This window comes from Taeniopygia guttata, chromosome 2 (assembly GCF_048771995.1).
Source record: "Taeniopygia guttata chromosome 2, bTaeGut7.mat, whole genome shotgun sequence".
NCBI classification, from domain to species: domain Eukaryota; kingdom Metazoa; phylum Chordata; class Aves; order Passeriformes; family Estrildidae; genus Taeniopygia; species Taeniopygia guttata.
The window spans coordinates 17,750,396-17,768,714 of NC_133026.1; the positions used below are offsets into that span (position 1 = coordinate 17,750,396).

At 37.3% G+C, this 18,319-nt stretch overlaps 1 protein-coding gene across 28 annotated transcripts in view; it reads right to left on the minus strand.

Moving 5' to 3' along the window:
• Nucleotides 1–18,319, minus strand: part of KIAA1217 (KIAA1217 ortholog) — a 355,093-nt gene that overhangs the window by 101,189 nt on the left and 235,585 nt on the right. For 18 of the 28 annotated variants that reach the window (XR_012054474.1, XM_072925432.1, XM_072925429.1 and 15 more), the window contains one exon: nucleotides 98–178. The exons of 9 other annotated variants lie outside the window; for them this stretch is intronic. Coding sequence is in view for 17 of the 19 variants with exons in the window: in XM_072925432.1 (XP_072781533.1) it covers nucleotides 98–178 (81 nt within the window). In the remaining 2 variants the exon portion in view is untranslated. The remainder of the gene's footprint in view (nucleotides 1–97; nucleotides 179–18,319) is intronic. One more of the 28 variants, XM_072925441.1, reaches the window with a different exon arrangement.

Sequence of the window (18,319 nt, forward strand, 5' to 3'; positions counted from 1 at the left end):
ATTTGAGAATTTTAGTTGTGAAGCAAGACACACACAATTAAAGGGTAACAAACTCAATTCACAGCAGAGTGCAGAAAAAAGAAAGTACAGTACTAACTCTCTGAGAGGATTCAATTTTCATCATGTACCTTTGAATGTCAAGTTCTGAATGAAGAGAGACCAACATGCACTGCAAAACCTGTGGATCAAAGAGAGAAAAGAAGGGGAGGGGGAGAGATAATTGTTAACAGGAAAAGAAAAAGGAGAACAATAGAAATTTAAAAAGAATATTGTGTACATACTGAAAGTATACTGAATAAAGGAAGAAAAGAGAAGAGAAGCATTGAAAAAGAATGAAGGAAATGCACATGTGGCAGAGAACAATACACTCTATCAATAGTCAATATGCAAGATTCTCAGAACTCTTGCTGGACTCAGTTCAGATGTGCTACATGTGGTTGTATGTCAAAGAAACAAAGAATGTTCTAATATAAGAGTTAATGGCTGAAAGCTGAGCCTTAGAGATTCATATATATGTATATATATATATATATATATATATATATATATATATATATATATATATGTATGTATAAACCATAACTGACAAATAACAAAACATTCTTTCCTGAGAAATGATATGACTCTTGGCTGGAGTTAGCAGCAGTCATTACACTTTTGTGTTCATTTCACACTTACTACAGGGACATGGAATCCTTCAAGCAGAACTTAGAAATAATGTGTAACTCATGAGTAACCACAACTTAAAAAAGAATAAGAAAAACTATGGTATACTATGGTATGAATAAAAAGTCTTTGCCAATCACATCTTTCTTTTCTACCTCTGATCTTGAACCCTACAGAATGTGAGAATTTGCTAAAAGGGGTTTAAGGGCCAAAAAAACCCAACCATTTTTTTCCTCCAACACATGAACGAGATGCTAATTGGAGGGGAAATTGCCGACTGCTGTTTGAGTTCACAGAGGTGGATGTCCTGTATTTTCCTTAATCTTCATTTGCCTGTGGGTAAAGGAGATTTTTGTAGAGTGCTCTAAAAAGCCTTCTCTAAGCAATCAATTCCTCCTTCAACAGAGTCAGGCTCCCACAGTTGCTGCCTCCCAGCTCAGAACATGCAGCTATTCATACCAGGCAAAGAAATCCAACTGCTTTGACAACAAGGACGTCATTGTTAAAGAATCTTATTTAACAAGTAATTATAATGCCAACATCACAATTAAGAGAGTAATTTAAAAAATCTTTTGTATTTTACAAACCCAGAGGATATGAGCATGTGAGAGCTGATTCTGGGGATGAGATAAGCAACTTATAAGTATACTATGATTTTTCATGCTTTTGTCCATTGGATACTTTGGAAGGGCAGTACCATTTTATTTTAAAGAGAACAATAGATCATTTTTCTCCCAATGATAACTGCATAATTTAGAATTGTTCAAGTAAAATGTGATTTTTACAAATAAGCTATTTATGCAAACACAGTACAAATTAAATGTAGCCTTCTGGCAACAACTGGAAACATTCCAGTTGCAAACCACAAAGACAAAACAGTCTGTTGCTAATGTCTCGGTAATAGTGAAACTGTATTGGGGTTTTTCATGTTTTTATAATGTTACCATCCCACATATCCAAACCCAAGAAATCCTCCTTGGCTTTAATGAAACAATTCTCTTTAAAAAGAAAAAAAGAAGAACAGGTTTGTATAAGACCAAGTCCCTTCTCAATGCCAAACACACAAGACTTCCAAGGGGGAAAAAAAATCATCCTGGTTTGCTTGACATTCAGGCATCATTACACATCAAGACCACATGTCAGAAGGGACATTATTCTGCCCAATGGACGCATTAAAAGTCACGCAAAAAACAGTCACTCTTCCTAAAGCCATTGCATAGGATCAACTTGAGCTACTTAAGTTTCCTCAAACCTTGTCTCATGGATGATTACAATTGTGTCACTTTTCTCTGGACTTTCCTAGTCCAGAGAAATTCTGACCTAAGGGTGGGCAAAGAAATGAGGATGCTTGAGGAAACCTGCAACACTTCTTACCCTCAATCAGAGAAATACCTAACTCTGCTCCTCCTCTCATCACAATAGGGTGTTTATTTTAAAGCAAGTAGATAAATGAAGATATGCAATTAAAATATGTAAAATGACTCCACCTTAGATCCAGAAGTCTCTCCTTCCTCCTGCAGGAATCGATTTGAAATTATATGGATATGCTGTTGGATTAGGAGCTAGTGTTCTCTGAATAAACACAGCCTTGCAGGAAAAAAAGAACCTCACACAAATCCAGAACCACAACCGCAGTGCAGTAGGAGGCTTCTTCTACTAAGGCAGCACCAGGAGACTAACAAGGTGTCCACAGTGTTATGTAGCAAACTTCAGATCTCCTAAAGAAAATCTAGACATGCCAGTGTGGGAGAAATATAATTAAGACCATTACTGCAGCCCACGTAAAGACATTATTAATGAAATTTGAAGATATTTGGGTCTGAATCCAAACCTGAAGCATGGCTTCCTTTGGATCTTTCCAAAATATTTCTTAACTGTCTGCATTTCTATCCAAACTCAACACCACACTGATGCCTTCATCAGCACTCCACTAACCTCAGGGGTATTTAAAGATGGAAACCAATAATGATCTCTTTTTTCCTTTCCTTCTAGATTGTAGAGGAGTATGATTTTTTTCCATCTATTAGCATGCATATGGTTATATATAGTCCACAATGACGGGAAATGTATCCAAAGAGAGCTTTGCAATTTCCAAATACAGCAAGGGCTGCGATCTCTCGACTCCAGGGACAGGTTTCTGGGACAATCTCCCGTCTTCTGCTTCCCTCACCAACTCTGTCATTGTTCCAGAAAGATGAGGCATCAAAACAAATACCCAGCATGAGGAGAGAAACAGGATATTGGAGCAAATGTTGCAGAAGATTAAAAAACCCTGGACTTTACTTACTAAGAAATAAAGAACTGTAGAGTGCAGAACACTCAACTAACGTGCTCTGAGCAACCTCTGCTGGCCAGCAGACAGGATCCCATGCCTTCTACATGGAGCGGTACAAAGGCTGTGATTTCATTTTCATCTATGAGTGCAGATCCTTAGCTGGCTTGAATGAACAATACTTGACTAGCTCAAACAATGCAAGGAAAACCTGTGAGAGGTAGGCCTGTCACTTCCCAATGGGATGGAAAAAACACTGGGATTTCCACTTTCTATTAATCAAATACCTTCAGAGCACAGAGGTTCCTGTTGAAACTAGTGTTATGTTTTTATGAGTTGTGGAAGCAAGTAGAATACAAGAGGTACCAATGTTTGTACATGTTGGACTGGCATGCAGAGAAACAGATTAATACAGGCAGATGGACATATAAAAGTAATACATAAAAAAAATCAACAAAAGAGCATAACTAGTTTCCTTTGGAAAAAGGTGGAAAATACTAGAGGCCAAGAAGAGTAGAAGCTGGGGCTGAACACAACACACAACTAAGAAACAGTTGCAGAGTGTCACTACTGGCAAGTATGAGCAAGAACGGATGTTACATTTGAGAAAATTGTGGGAGCCAGACATCATTGTAATGAGAAGAGTACCAGAGACAAAGGAAACAGCTGCAAAACATGTTGCTTTTGAACTTTAAACCTATGGAACAAGTGGTGACCCTGGAAAAGGATGTAGAAGGCTAAGAGTCATAGGAGGAAAGCAAAATTTTCCAGGAATGTGCTGAATGTCATCAAACCAAGCCATAAGAACAGTCTGGTGAATACCACTTGTAAGGTAGTGCCCAAAGGAATACCCAGCAGTTTAGGGAGGACAAGGATTAATACCCTGAGGCTGACTGACTGTATTAGTCATTATCCCAGGGCCCTCAAAACAAGGGTGAATGAACTGCAAGTCTGCCTTGTGGGATCTGCTTGCTAAGCAGATCAAAGGAACATATTCACCATTTTAAGCAGGATCAGACCTGTTGAATACTGAAATTCTAAGTCTCCAGAGGAAAACACAGATGCTTGAGACATTTGTGTGGATGATTTAGTAGGAGACATCTGTCCCCCTGAGTCAGTCTGAAATAATGTCACAGAAGGGTGTTAGGAGCACAGTGTGCTCCCTCCGCAGGAATGCAGCACTGCTGTTCTGGCTGGCAGTGACATACAAGCTGAAATGCCTTTTCACTGGCAGTATTGCAAAAGAGGAGCATTTTAAGTTTTCCCCTTTTTTTCGGTCTCTGTAATATGCCCTTGATTTATGCTCCTGATAGATTTCAAAAGGGAAGCCCTTACAAAAGCAGAATACATTAAACACATTCCATTTATCATGGGTCACCCAGGAAGATGACAATGCTGCTGAGAAAAAAAGCAGCTAAAATCAGAGACATGCAGGAGTACAGAATGAAGAAAAGGGGGACTAAGCCAGGACCCCAGGGCATTAGGATGACAATTCATGTTCCTTAGGTTTACAGTCTCTGTGTGAAATCCTGCAGAGACATGCAATCAGCTGAAGCTGCGGGGAAATGATAATGAGAACAGAAAGGGCTTGAGATGAGTATGTAGATGATGATATACAACTAAATGAGATGTTGACTCATAAGTCCTCTAAAACAGCTTGAAACAGAAGGAAGGAAATTAGGATCAACTGGTTATTTCCTGTGCGCAATGGTTTTGTGGGGAGGATGCGAGAAAATGGAGTTTCTCAACAATGCTGGGATGGGAAAAAGTGAGGATAGTAACTCAGCTGGGATCAGGCCAAAGAGGTTCTTCCAACAGAAATGTTAAGCACACAAGTATCTGCCAAAGAAGGGAAAGGGTGAAGTCTTTTATCACATGAAAACACAGTCAACGTAAAGAATCAACTGCAGGCGATCTACAGGACAGCACTTAAACAACTGCAGGGGTGAGGGGTGACACACGTGCTGATGGCCAATGACAAATGGTTCTAAAGGAAGAATGGAAAGCCCAGAATTCAAACCAGAAATGCACTCATAGATATAGCAAAGGAAGAAGTCTGTACAAAACATTTTTATTTCTTACGTTTCAAGATTTACATTTTCCAGTACACTCTAAGTCTACATATCCCTCAAGTTGCATACACACTTTGGCTCAAATTCATTGAACATGACAAGTGAAAATTACATATGTTAACCAGGCAAACTATTTTAATTTTCTTTCCAAACAACAACAACAAAAAATAAAGGTGTTCTCTTCATCGTTGATTTCATCTTCCTCACAGTTCTTGTAAAAAATTAGCTAAAACCTTGTGTTTCATTTTAGTGAGGATTAAACCTATTATTTTATATAATTTCATATAATATATATAGTAAATTTTAAAAGCAAACACCCAGAATAAGAAAAAAAATCTCAAGGGAATTCAGTCCAAATGATAATTTTTCAGAGATATAAAATATTTACACCTTTTAAGTACAAAATAATCTGGTATTCAGGAGGTATTCAAAATTTCTCCAGGGTCACATAGCCTTCTCCATTTTCTTGTCTCTCCACCTATGTAGAGTTGCTGTGTTGAAACATCTTATTTTTGCACTGCCTCAACATAAATACAGTATTGTATCTGTACTCCCGTTCCCGTACAATAGCAAAGGAAAATGTAACTTCTTGTTCACCTTAGATGACTTTTAAGTCTAGTGGTTTTTAAGCAAGAACCTGCAGGGTATTGTATATTTCAGTCTTGGCTTTATGCTTAAAGTATATAATAAAACATATAATTAGGAATAATCATAGAAGAAATCCATGAGACTCTTTTCATTAAGGATGTTAGGCATGAATAGATTGGTTGCTCTTGGGCCCTAGCACCTACAGTGGTGGGGGCTTATCAGACTCTAGTCTTTTCAAATTTTACATAAAAGTAACCAAGACAATAAATAAAAGATATTATTCCTGTATTTATGATTTGTCTGTCCCCCTGCTATAGAATTTAAATATCACTCTGCAGTGCAACATACAAACCCAGACTAGTTGGTGCAGGCTGAAGAAAATATGATGACTGGTCCTAATTTCTCTGAGGTAATCTGAACCATGGATTTGAATCCATGAACCTGAACTCTAATCAGTCCTTTGTGATGCAAAATTCGGTATTCGAGAAGCCTCCATTGTACAGACCTGGAAAACTGAAAAAACATTGGCTGATGATCCCAAACTTGGCTGTCTAATGAGGCTTATGACTTTTCAAGGAGATACCTCCCTGTGCCTCCTACTAATTCTGGTACGATTTGCATGAAACAGACTAATTTTCAGTTAGTGGTTCAATTGGGAGTTCTCAGCCACTGACTGGTAATATCTGAGACAGCCAACAATTTAAATATGGATTCAAAGACTAAACTTTACTAAGTAAGTGTCAAGAATATTGTTTACAAATGTTAAATACAATTATTATTGTTTTTCCATATTTGTCCCACTGTTGGAAATTAGGAAAATTAGACAAATGCAGTATTTTGATTTCTAACAGTGTATGTCCCCTATCATCCCTCCCTTCCTCCTATCATTATCATCTCTTCTTGGAATCACAATATATTGCTGAAAATAAACAACAAAAATATTATAAATCTTTATAAAGGAATAAAGAAACAATTATGACCTAAGAAGGAAAAGATTTTCATGAGCTGTCTCCAGTATTTTGAAAAGTAAGAATAATAGAGAAAATGTGATGTTTAAAGAACATAGCTGTTTCTCTCTCTCGTTTTTCTGTGGTATTTTTCTCACAACTTTATTTAAACAACTGGCTGACCTGGTTATTCATACAACAACCATCACTGAAAAGCACAGTATGGTGTATGCAAGAACAACTGATGGTCTACTGAGAACAACATCCTCTGAAATACAGAAAAATTCATGGACTTGTCATCTTTCATTGCTCAGACTTAATTGTAATGTTTCTTTAATAAGTTCTTGCTTTTGGACTTCATTTTGGCCTTCAATATTGATTAAATGTACCTAATTTTTTAGGCTGTGATCTGCTCATCCATTTAAACCTTATAAAAACTACTCAAAGTAGTAAAAATTTGGATTAATTCCCATTCAAAATTTTAAGGTTACAGGAGTTGCTCCCCATCCCAAAAGAAAAAAAAAAAGTATTTACTCAGAAGACAGTATAAACAAAAATGTCTACACACATTTTGTTCGACCTTTTTGCTGTGTATCTCCAGAAGACAAAACAACTTTCATGGACAGGCTTGCTAATAACTTAAAGCCCACAACTCCAAATGATGGTCTCAGCCAAGAAACACCTTTTAACTACTGCCCTTGACAACTTTAGGAAGGAGTTTATGCAGTAGAGTACCTGCCTGTCAGGATGCCTGGGACTGCACCCAGTAGCCTGCTTTTCTGCTCAGTTTTTATGAAAAAACAAAACCTACTTTATTTATATGCTTCAAAGCTCTTAATTTCTTTTAAGGAAGGAAGTTGTAGAGCAGAAAGAATTTAGAGAGCACGCATTGAGGGTAACCTGGGTAAGAAAAATCAATGGAGAACTGCAGTGGCAACCTCATATTTTGGCAAGTCTTACCAAGTATTTCTCAATATACTAAAGCATTCTTCGGAAATTTAATTAAGATTCCCTTGAGCACAGAGAAATGGGTGAATAACTTTGATCCAATCCTAGCTTTCTATGGTCTGAGAGTTAACAAGCTTTGGTTCCCATTTCAGTCATAAAACCAATTTTCCTGTCCTTGGCCCACCATGTACAACAGAACTCACAGCACCTTTTTACCTTACATGGCTTCTGCAATAATTAACCCATGAACAGTTTCCAGCACACTGCAGGGAAAACTGCTACAGAAATGTATTACATACCACATTAAGTTTGCTCTTAACCTCTTGTAAGGATCACTGTCTTAGCACAGTAGGAAGGTTTTGCTAAGCACAGTCTCCTACATTTTCCCCTAGAACACCTAAAACTTTGAACTACAACATCAAACATAAAAAGCCTACCTGTTTTATGATTAACTGAATTTATAATCTTCCACCTTTTCTTAAACACATACTTGTCATCTACACAAGTAGTTTGTGTAGATGAACACAAGAGAGCTATGAGCTCAGAAATGCCTTTGTGCAGCATACACCAGCTTACAATTGAATCGTTAGAGGGTAATTAGAGTGGAATCCAGGAGAATAAGTCAATCTTACTATCTCATAATATCAGTTATCTCATATAAGTGAGACAGATAAATATCAAGTACATATAATGTTATACACAAACAGTGAGATTCTGCAAGGTCCCAAGAGATTCCCATTTTTTATGCAATCAAATATCACTGCTATGATGCTAGGGGCTAATTATCTCCAGCCAACTTTAGGCTGTGCAAAATTATTGTGATATCACTATTGCAAAGCAGCACTTTCAGTTTCCATTGATAAGGATATTTACATATTATTTTATTTTTCAGATTTATATATAGATAATTAAATACTATATATTGTTCAGAAGTCCTCATTGCAACACATTTGATTATGTACTTCAAAACTTTCTTCTTAAAATTATCTTCTCACACCTAAGGCATACAATGTAAACTCAATAATAAACAAACCATAACATCAGCCCATTAATCAGATATGTCAGTTTAAATATATCCTATTTGGGAACAAAACCAAATGCTACTGGCTTTATAAACCTTACAAAACAGGGAATAAAGCTAGAGTTGGATTTCAAGAGTTGATGTCATCATTGTTCACAAGCCAACACAGGGCTGTAAAAGTGAAAAGAATCTACAGTACATGAAATGGTTTCCAACTTGTAAGGGGCTCACCAGTGGATAATAATCTGCAGTAGAGTTTAGTTTTTTTTCCTGAGGACAACGTGGGGGAGGGGATCTAACACATTCATACAGAACAGAATGTGCAATTATGTATTCTTATGTGCTGTAAGGAGAAATGTCTTTCTAAAATCTCATTTACTTGTATTGAGCATATCTTGTCTTCAAATGCTTAAACATTTCACAAGTTGGAATCTTTACATAGAACACCTTTGTTCCCTGAAAAACTTTCTAGCTACAGTGCTAGCATCACTCTTAGATGACAAAGTATCAAAAATTAGGAGAAAAAAAGCCTAATATCCCCGAAAGGCTTCAAGGGCAGGTTCAAAGAAGCTCTGAGCAATCTGCTCCAGTGGAAGATGTCCCTATCCATGGCAGGGGGTTGGTACCAGATGATCTTTAAGGTGCCTTCCAACCCAAACCATTCCATGATTAGTATGAGCCAATAGAAATATTTTCTGCAGTTCAGAGAGAGGTGCAGTGATGGGAGTAGGTACATTTGAATTTTCTCTTTCACTATTTAGTTTTCTTTCAGCACATACACACATTTTAGAACACAGTATCCTTAGAACTTCTGAAAATTTACTAAATCAAATCTTAAAATTTTGAAATTAAGTAAACTTTAGTAGACAAAACCAGATGAGCAGTACATAGCTTCTTCTGCTCTTTTGTGACTATTCAATGACCTCACACTATTCAGTGCCTTCCCTCTTCTAAATTCAGCAAAAGAAAATGTTATCTGTTCAAACAAAAAAGGGTGTACACAAATATTTGAAAAAACTGGTTCAGTTTCTTCTAATTACATGGCACAGCCTCCAATAGCCAATAAACACTGTAGACAGAACATAATGTAGGTTTGTATTTGAGATTATCCATTTGCCCGGTTACTGATACTGTTGAGAGCACATCTCATGAGTTCTGGGTATGCACACAAAAGAAATCCTGACTCCACAGAAGCTCATGGGATGTTTTTTACTTCAGGCATCCCTACAGGTTATCATCTTCAAGTGTCTTTAAGCCTCAAAAACAGATTTGAAAGATTCAAAGTGAAGAAAGAATGGGCTCTAATGTATTGTTCTTGAAGGAATCTGAGACTAATTTGCTTTTCAACAGGTGATTCTGTAGGACTTAAAAAGCAAAACATACTGGCAATGGTTTTCTAAGATGTGTCTGAACATGGGTGAAGGTGCCTAGTCTTGTGAAAATAAATGTGTTCATAGATTCTACAGATATTCCATTGTAATTCTGCTCCTGTCTGGTGTTTGCTGTCTGTCTTGGTGTTATCTTGGAAACGATAAAATAATTCCTATTTTGGCCATGGAGCAATACTAAACTTTTTTTTGGTTCTGTTCCTCATCCTTCACTTGTCTGTTTTTCAGATGGAAATATAACTTGCTTCTTTAAACAGCAGTGAAATGCATATTATTTATTTACAATCATCAAGGCCTTCTATTATCTGATACAGTTGTTAGCAAGGAAAACTCTGTGATGGTAGTTTACAGCATCTAAATGTGCATCTCCACACTCTTGAGGACACTGAAGGGAAATATGCACCTCTGCATATTTTCCCTTCAGTGTCCTCAAGAGATTACCTTCTGGTTTGCACTTGTATCAATTCTGATTGGGAGAAATCATGACCCTGAGATATACTCAGCTCAGCATGCTGTTCACAACATAAAGTGATGACATATTCCCAGAAATAATATCCAGGCTGACCAGCTAGAAAACAGAGATCTTTTTCTCATCCTCTCAGAAAGTAGATGCAAAGATGGTTTATGTGGGAGATAATAGTTGTATGACAAATATTCCATGCTATAGGATTTTATATTTGGTTGCTGCAGAAGGACTGAGAAACTTTTTTTTTTTTAACCTGAAGGTTCTGGGCTAAAGTAATTCAAAATTGAAGAGGTACTCTGATTTGATGAACTCAAAAGGAAATACTAAGTTCTTATGAAGACATGAACATATTCAAGACTTCCATTCACACTGATGGTGTTACTCTATTATCCCTTTAACCCTCTTAAAAGAGTTCCCATCCTCAACCATTTTTCTCTAGTTATTGAAATTATCAGAAGTATTATTATTTCTCTATTTCTAAAAGTCAAATAGAAAACCCAGTCTGACAATAAAGGTGGACTAAGATGAATTCAGTGAAAGCAGATGTTGCAGAGAGTTCACTGAAGGTTAGGTAGTAAGAAAGCCAAGTGGAAAATAAATCTAGTGGATGATCATATCTGCCCTGACATGCATTAACTGAGCTTTCAGTTCTGTTTATCTCAGGAACTGAATAAATGGCCAGTAATTTCAATAGTATCCAATAAGGCAAGGGTGCAAGTTGTACAACAATGCTGAAAGAAATAAAATGATATTTAATTTTTCTGAAGGAATGCTGAATTCTAAAAAGAAATAATATTTTGATTATTTCAGAGCTATTAGTAGATAATTTTATGTCATATATCTTTCTGCCAGAGCTCTAACAGAAGAAAGTAGGGCATAACAAAAGAACCCAGTAACAGCAATACTTAGATGTCTCTTCTGATTCACAGGTGTAATTTAAGAAATTGACGATTCCACAGACCCCTTTGGAATGTGAACTGAGGGAGTTTGTTGATATAATAAGTAATGGTTTAGATTCTTTCCCAATATCTATTACTTTTTCTTATAAATTTCATTTAATGCTCCCTGTCTAGAAAACTGAAAGCTTTTAAGAGATTTCTCAAAGAGGAATTTTAGGTACTAAATGGTAATAAGTGTTAGGACAGCATTTTGCTGAATTTCAGAACTCAACAGTCTGAAGTTTAAATGCATGTAGCTACTTACAGAACATAGAGATGAGTCAATATCAACTTACAAGATTTATAAATTAATGGCCTAAAATCTATAAAAAATGCATTTTTCCATTGAAAATATAGACCCTTCTTTAGTAAAGGTTTGACTAATCATAGTGCATAGAGCTCCCCAACAGTATTGCTCATGCTGACCTTTACAAAGATAGCTTCTGTGCTGAAGGAAAACAGAAATTGCTCTCCCAAGAGGAATGAGAGAAAGTCAGACAGTAGAAAAATATGAAGAAAAAAACCCATCACCCAGAAAAGTATGTTTCTAAATTCACTAGATTTTCTTGCTTTTCTTTCTGAAAAGCAAATGAAAATTTAAAAAAAGATGTTTGTGTGGCCTAAGAGTACAAAAAAACCTCACACATGTTTTCAAAAGCATTCTGTAGACAACTCTAATTCAATCGAGTTAACAGAACCTGCCCGTCTTGTTTGCATGAAATACCTAAAGGAAACTGAACAAAAACTACTGTGAGACTGTGCAGCCTTTTTTTTAATGGCTTGGTAAATACTAGACAAATAATGATAACATATGGTCTAGAAAGAATCCTTATTAGATAGCATTTGAAATGGGGAGAGGGGAAGAGGGAACAAAACAGTACTCACCCTTTGAGATCTTTCTTCTGAGGATCTACAACAGATACCAGCTTATTAAAGTTTGCAACTCCAGCTGCACCATTTATTGTGCAAGGACTGAGACAGATGTGATAACATGGCCCAAGAAACAGGCAGAACCGTTTGCAAAGTCCTGTTACTTTGTCAAATATATACTCCAAGCAGGCAAGCAAACAAACAAAAAAAGCCCTACCAAATGTTAACCTTCACAAGGTGAACAAACTGATTTTCAGATGAGCTCTCAAGCTCTGGACCTCACATTACTAGATGGGAAATGCCTGGTTTTGGCTATAGGGATGATAAAGACGAGCAGCTATCAGCGACTTTGAACATCCTTGGCTCCTTGAAGCAGAGGCCATAAAAGCCATGTTACAACTCAGATAAGGTGGCTACAGACCTCCCCTAAATTGCCCCACACTGGGTAGTCTGAAGGAGCACAGAGCAGTGGGAGCTCCAGCCACACAACCTTCACTTGCCTGGTGTCACCTGTAGAGCTGCCCAACCTCAAACCTGAGGGCAAGTCCCCAAGCAGCAATTTTTGCTCGTTCTCAACCTGATTCATGCTGGTGCTGGGCAGATCACCAAGTGAAACCAGGACCTCTGGCCCACAGCACAGGAGCTCTTCCAGTCCTGCCCCTGTGATGACACCCCAGCTACACTTGCAGGCACTGCTGCACCAAACGCTGTGATGACTTATAGGTGAAAAATCTCTATGGCAATCTATGGGATAGACTGAGCTTCACTTGATTTGCGTGCAAGGAGAAGAAAAGTCAGTCACATGTGAAGAGCTAGGTCTCTCTTTCTCTAGACTGCCACAAACCATCAATGGGACACAGCTAGGAACATCGGATTGACCTTACCTAGCCTTCACAAACATCTTACGAATTTGATCTTTTCTGAGTGCTTTTAGTATTTGCCTTTTTGCCTAAAAGCAATAATAAAGCAGTATTTTAGAAGTGCATCACAAGATGTTAAAACACTTGCCAATTCTTCTAAGTATCTGATCTTTTGGGGTAAGACAAAGTACATCTCTTCCACAGTCTGATGAAATCACAAAGAAGGCCAATAACTATGTAAACTGAAAAATCTTCCTTGTGGGTATGGAATAGTGGGATCAGGAAGGGCAAATCTTCCTTTGTAATTTGTCATTGTAATTCGCAGAGGTTTCTTTGCCAGAAGGGGGTCTTCCACTTCTTTATCATGGGAAGTGAAATACCAATAAAAGTAAACTGATAAAGACCTGCAAAAAATGGTATGCAAATTGCTGCAAGTAGAGTCACAACCTGCCACCTCAGAGTGCTGCATTCCTAATACCTGAATCTGCTATTTCACAACATCCTGTATTAACAGCAAAGTACATGTCCAAATTACATCTCTCCATTCTGTGCATATTCTTTCTAGACTAGGCTTAACTCCTTAGAGCTAAGAAAAAACCCAGAGATAATTTATATTTCTTTTGTCTGTTGGAAATATAGAAACCTCACATGAAATCTTCTATCAGTGATTGGGAAAAAAATTCTACAAGGCAGAAATGGGATAGAATCCTTCTAGACTTCTTTACCATTGAAAATTGGCCAATTCAAAGAATAATTTCTAAAGCAACAGACCATGCTTCATCCCTTTTCCAATTACTATTTTCTGGTTAGTAAATATGACCTCCCTAGCAAGTACTACATCTTTCACAAGGCACTGTATTTTCAAAAAAATTGAATTTTAGTAAACTTACTGGCAAAAGAAGCACATTTCAGTATTAAAGTATAAAAGGTTTGCCAATTATATTTCAGACTATCATTCCTTTTCTTGATGTTCTTATGTTAACTGGAGTGGTGCAGAGGAGCACACAAAAATGCTTACTGAGAAGAACATGCTTTGCTGGAAGGAAGACGTCAGCTATTCATATAGTCAAATTCATTGGCACAGAGCTGATGTGAACTCTAAAGCACTAATGTTGTATTTCTATAAACTGCAAACAAAAGCTTGGGACTCTGAAAATAAGTAGCTTTAACAGTCTGACTTCGGAAACAAAGAGTCCTCAAAGTGGTGTTAACTATTAATTATTAGTTTCATGCCACGGAGAATAAAAAAAAAAATAATGTTCTCTATTCCCAGGCTTTGCTTAAGAGTTTTGCTTAGAGTATTGTTTTGTTTCTGACAAATAGGTCTGACACTAGTCAAGCAGTTAAATTCTGCTAGCCTAAATCATGCTGAACAGTGATTAATCCTGCAGTAAACCTTTATGAATTTCTAGCATTGAAAACAAACAAACAAAAACAGAGTCACAGCCCTCACAAGAAACCTCCAACTACCTTTAAGTAGGTGGAGGCACAGCTGGCAGTGTCAGATGTTCAGGGGATTTCTTCTGTGTATTTTGGTTTTGTGCTCCAAGTTTTAGATCTGTATTTTCATTACTTACTGTAACTTTCATATTCTTCCCTCTGTTTTCTCCAACTGGTGATTCTTATGGCCATGTCTTACCCCTACAATACTGTGAAGCCATGCAAAGTAAACATGTCACATGCATCTGGTGACGTGCATTCCCACAGACCACTGTGACAAGGAGTGAGGCTGCCACAGAAAGTAGCTCAGTGTCACATGGCCTGCAAGAGTGACCCTGATTTTCAAAGCAAATTGCTACTTTCCCTAGGGATTCACATTTGCTGGTAAATAATGCCCTCATGCCATCCCTGAGGACAAGAATATATAATTCCCAGTGTTCCATATCTTACAACACTCTGTTACCACTCTGGAGGCACATCCTAAACCGTGAGAGCAAAGTGTCTGGGGAGGGAGATGCCCTTAAAAACTTTATGCCTGGCGCTGAATGCACAGGGTCACATACAGAAGTTATACAGGAGAAGCTCAGCTAGTTTTGCCTGTGAGCCCTTCCAGAAGTGCTTGTCAGGAAGCCCCCAGATTTCTATAATTTTCAACAATATGAAGGAGACACAGAACACAGCGCTAATAACGCTGCTGAAATACTTCAGATCTTCAGCAAGTCTGAATTATTCTGCACTGTGTCCCTCAAATGGTCTGAAACCTTCCATGTTTATACAATACCAGATACCCCTTCAGGCAAAGAGCACTCCACATTTCAAAGCAAAGTCAAATACCAAAAAATTATTCATTTGGAACCACAGCAAAAGTTCAGACATGTTACTGAGCAGATTTCACTGAAGGCTCTAAAGATCTAATCAGGGTGACTTAATTGCATTTGGCTTTGAAAGCAAAGCCCAGTGCCCGAAAAGGAGAGGGTTTTTCTGCAGAGCAGTAGCAGCTCCCAGCTGTAAGAGGAGCTGAAGTGAGAAAGGATCCACACAGCCCACAGATAACTTTGCAGAAGCTCCACTGTTGTAACAAGATCATCTGGAACTGCAAGCACAAACAAGTCTATTTTTGGAAGTACACTTGATCTATTGCACATGTGGAGATCTGAACACCTTTTGAGAGGGAGAAAATGATGAGGTTATGAACATTTGCACAACAATTTGTTTACCAGCTCAGAAAACTCATGAATAATAATTTGGGCTAACCTTTTAGTAATCACTTTCTTCCTGCTGTATAAAATACATTGTTTGAAAACCATCATCACTGCTATCTTTTTTTTCCATGCTCTCCCTTCCCCAATATGTATCTTGTAATTACATTGCAACTGTGCTCTGAAGGATGACCTGAAGACAACTTTTGAAAATTCTCTTTGTAAATCTGTAAACAAAAAAGAAATATAAAACCCCTATGGCCCAAACAGCCCTTTCCATTGATTAAGGTGTAGAGTAGCACTGCTGCTATTTTAATTCAAAGGGTTTCAACAGTTCTTTGTTCATATGGCTATTTCTCCAGTCTGATAGCCTATTATTGGAAAGGTTTCATCTCCATGTCTGACAGAGAAGCAGAAAAGCTAGTATCCCACAACCTGTTATTATAAATTTTCTGAATTTTTAAAAAGGTGAAAATTAGAAATCCTCAAATGCTCACATTCCTGTTGAAAATTAAAACACAGACCAAGAATCAGTCAAGAGCAAGCCACTACTCTGAATACAGGCAATGAGGCTAATCCAAATTAATTCCTGATAGAATAAACCACACATTGAAAAAAAAAAAAAAAAAAAAAAGCAGCAACAGAAACAACAAAAGCAACAGATCAAAACAAAAGAAAAAAACCTAACCAATATCTATTCAAGTGGATAGTTTTTCTCATGCAAAAACATGGACTCCAAAGAGTGTGCATTTTGTCTTGATTTTGACCTGTTTGGAACATGACTAAAGTTGGGAAAACCTGCTTACTCTAATGAATAATTTTAGGCTATTAACTAGAAGGCTTCTCTGGGTCTTTACAATTCAACACTCTTTTCAAACTGGGGAAAGCAGAACTGGAAAAAGAAATAGGAGCAATTCCTTAAATTTCAGCTTGGTAAGCAGTGTCGCCTTCCTAATATTATCCAAGAGTTCCCTGCTCCTACAAACCCCAAGGCCATGAAGGCCCTCCCACTTCAAGTCACCTTGAGAAGTCAGGACTGGTTGAATATGCAGCAACAACTCTCAAGTTTTTCTGAAGTCCTTGCTGCACATGCCCAGGTTCTCAGGGTCTTGCACGGGCCATGTTCTTTGCTCCTGCTCGTATGTCTTGGCCCTGGAATTGGCTTTATCATTTTGAGTTAAGAGCTGGATGCAGATCGGTTTGTACTAAGAAAATTGTTCACTATTTCCCTTTCATGTACCATCTACTAACTTATCCCACCAGCTGATATTACTGTTTTCTTCCAGCTGAAGCCCCAGAAAACACCACAGTCTATCTTTCCAAAATCACTCTATACACTGAAAATGAGTGTGGCCAGCCTAAAAAACTAAGTGAAGTTGGATCACGGGTCCTCCATTCTATGCAGATTTTCTGGAAGACTGTTTGTTTCAATTAATATTGAAACAGTCTAAACCAACATTTATTCTCAATGTTCAGCTCACAAAATCATGTAAAAAAAATGGGTTTTGTTATGTCTCTATCATTAAAAAGCCCTCAAATTACAAAGGCTGTAGGAGGAAGACTTTTTAACCTGAGCAGCAGGCAATATAAGTAAACTCCTCAGACCAGATATCAAGAGAACAAGACCAAGTTAGAGAAAGGAGCATAATTCTGTACCTTTAAATGGAACAAAAGACGGAAAAAATTAAAAGCTTAGGTATGGGCATACTGCTGTAATGAAATAAAATAAAACAAAAAAACTTCAACACAAATAACCAAAGAAAAAATAAAGATAAAAATAAGTAGTAGAATATTAGCTGTAAAGAATAATGGCTTTTTGGCAGGTTATCTTTCAAAAATACAAAACATGACACATCTGTGTAGGGTTATCAGATTTCAGACGTTTCCTGGAGGTGATCTACAAACAATAAGGTTAAGACTTGAAAAAATGTGATGAAAAATAAAAATATGCTTTTTCACTTCAAAGCAACTGGAAATGCCCAAATGGAAAGAACAGATAATAGAGGAGAAAATATCTGAAGGTAAAATGTAAATCACAACTGTTGGTGTTAAATGAGAATAAACTTGCCCTCAATGTTCCCTGTCAGGATGTACCCCTACCAAAAATGCAATTCTTCTTTTATCCATTTCTAGAGGAACTAATTAACTAGATTATTCACAATAATCCTCTACCACATCAGCAAAGATGCACAGTTCACTTTGTTAGACTAGGGAAAGACCTCTGAATATCTGTTGTTATAAAGGAAGCATGGAAATACTCAGATGAAACTGCTGTACCTGCTTGTTGGATCATTAAAAACAGGTTTTACTGGCAGAATACAAAACAAAAATTGAAGAACATAAACATATAAATAAACACAGTGTCCTAAAGCCTGAACAGCTGCTTTTGACAGCCTAAACACCAAATGCTTTGAACTCAGATTTATGTGGGGCACAGTGACAGGCATGAGCTCTTTCTGTAGGAATTTTATGTGTAGACATGGTCTACACAGATATGTCCATTCAGTGCATCAGTATATTTACATATAGAACTCCATGCTAACCAGTGCATATAATGTATGATTACATTAGTAAATACCCTCAGTTTTTAATAGTTTTCCCATGTGTATTGTCTCTAATTTGACAGGCACTCACTGTGAGCTTT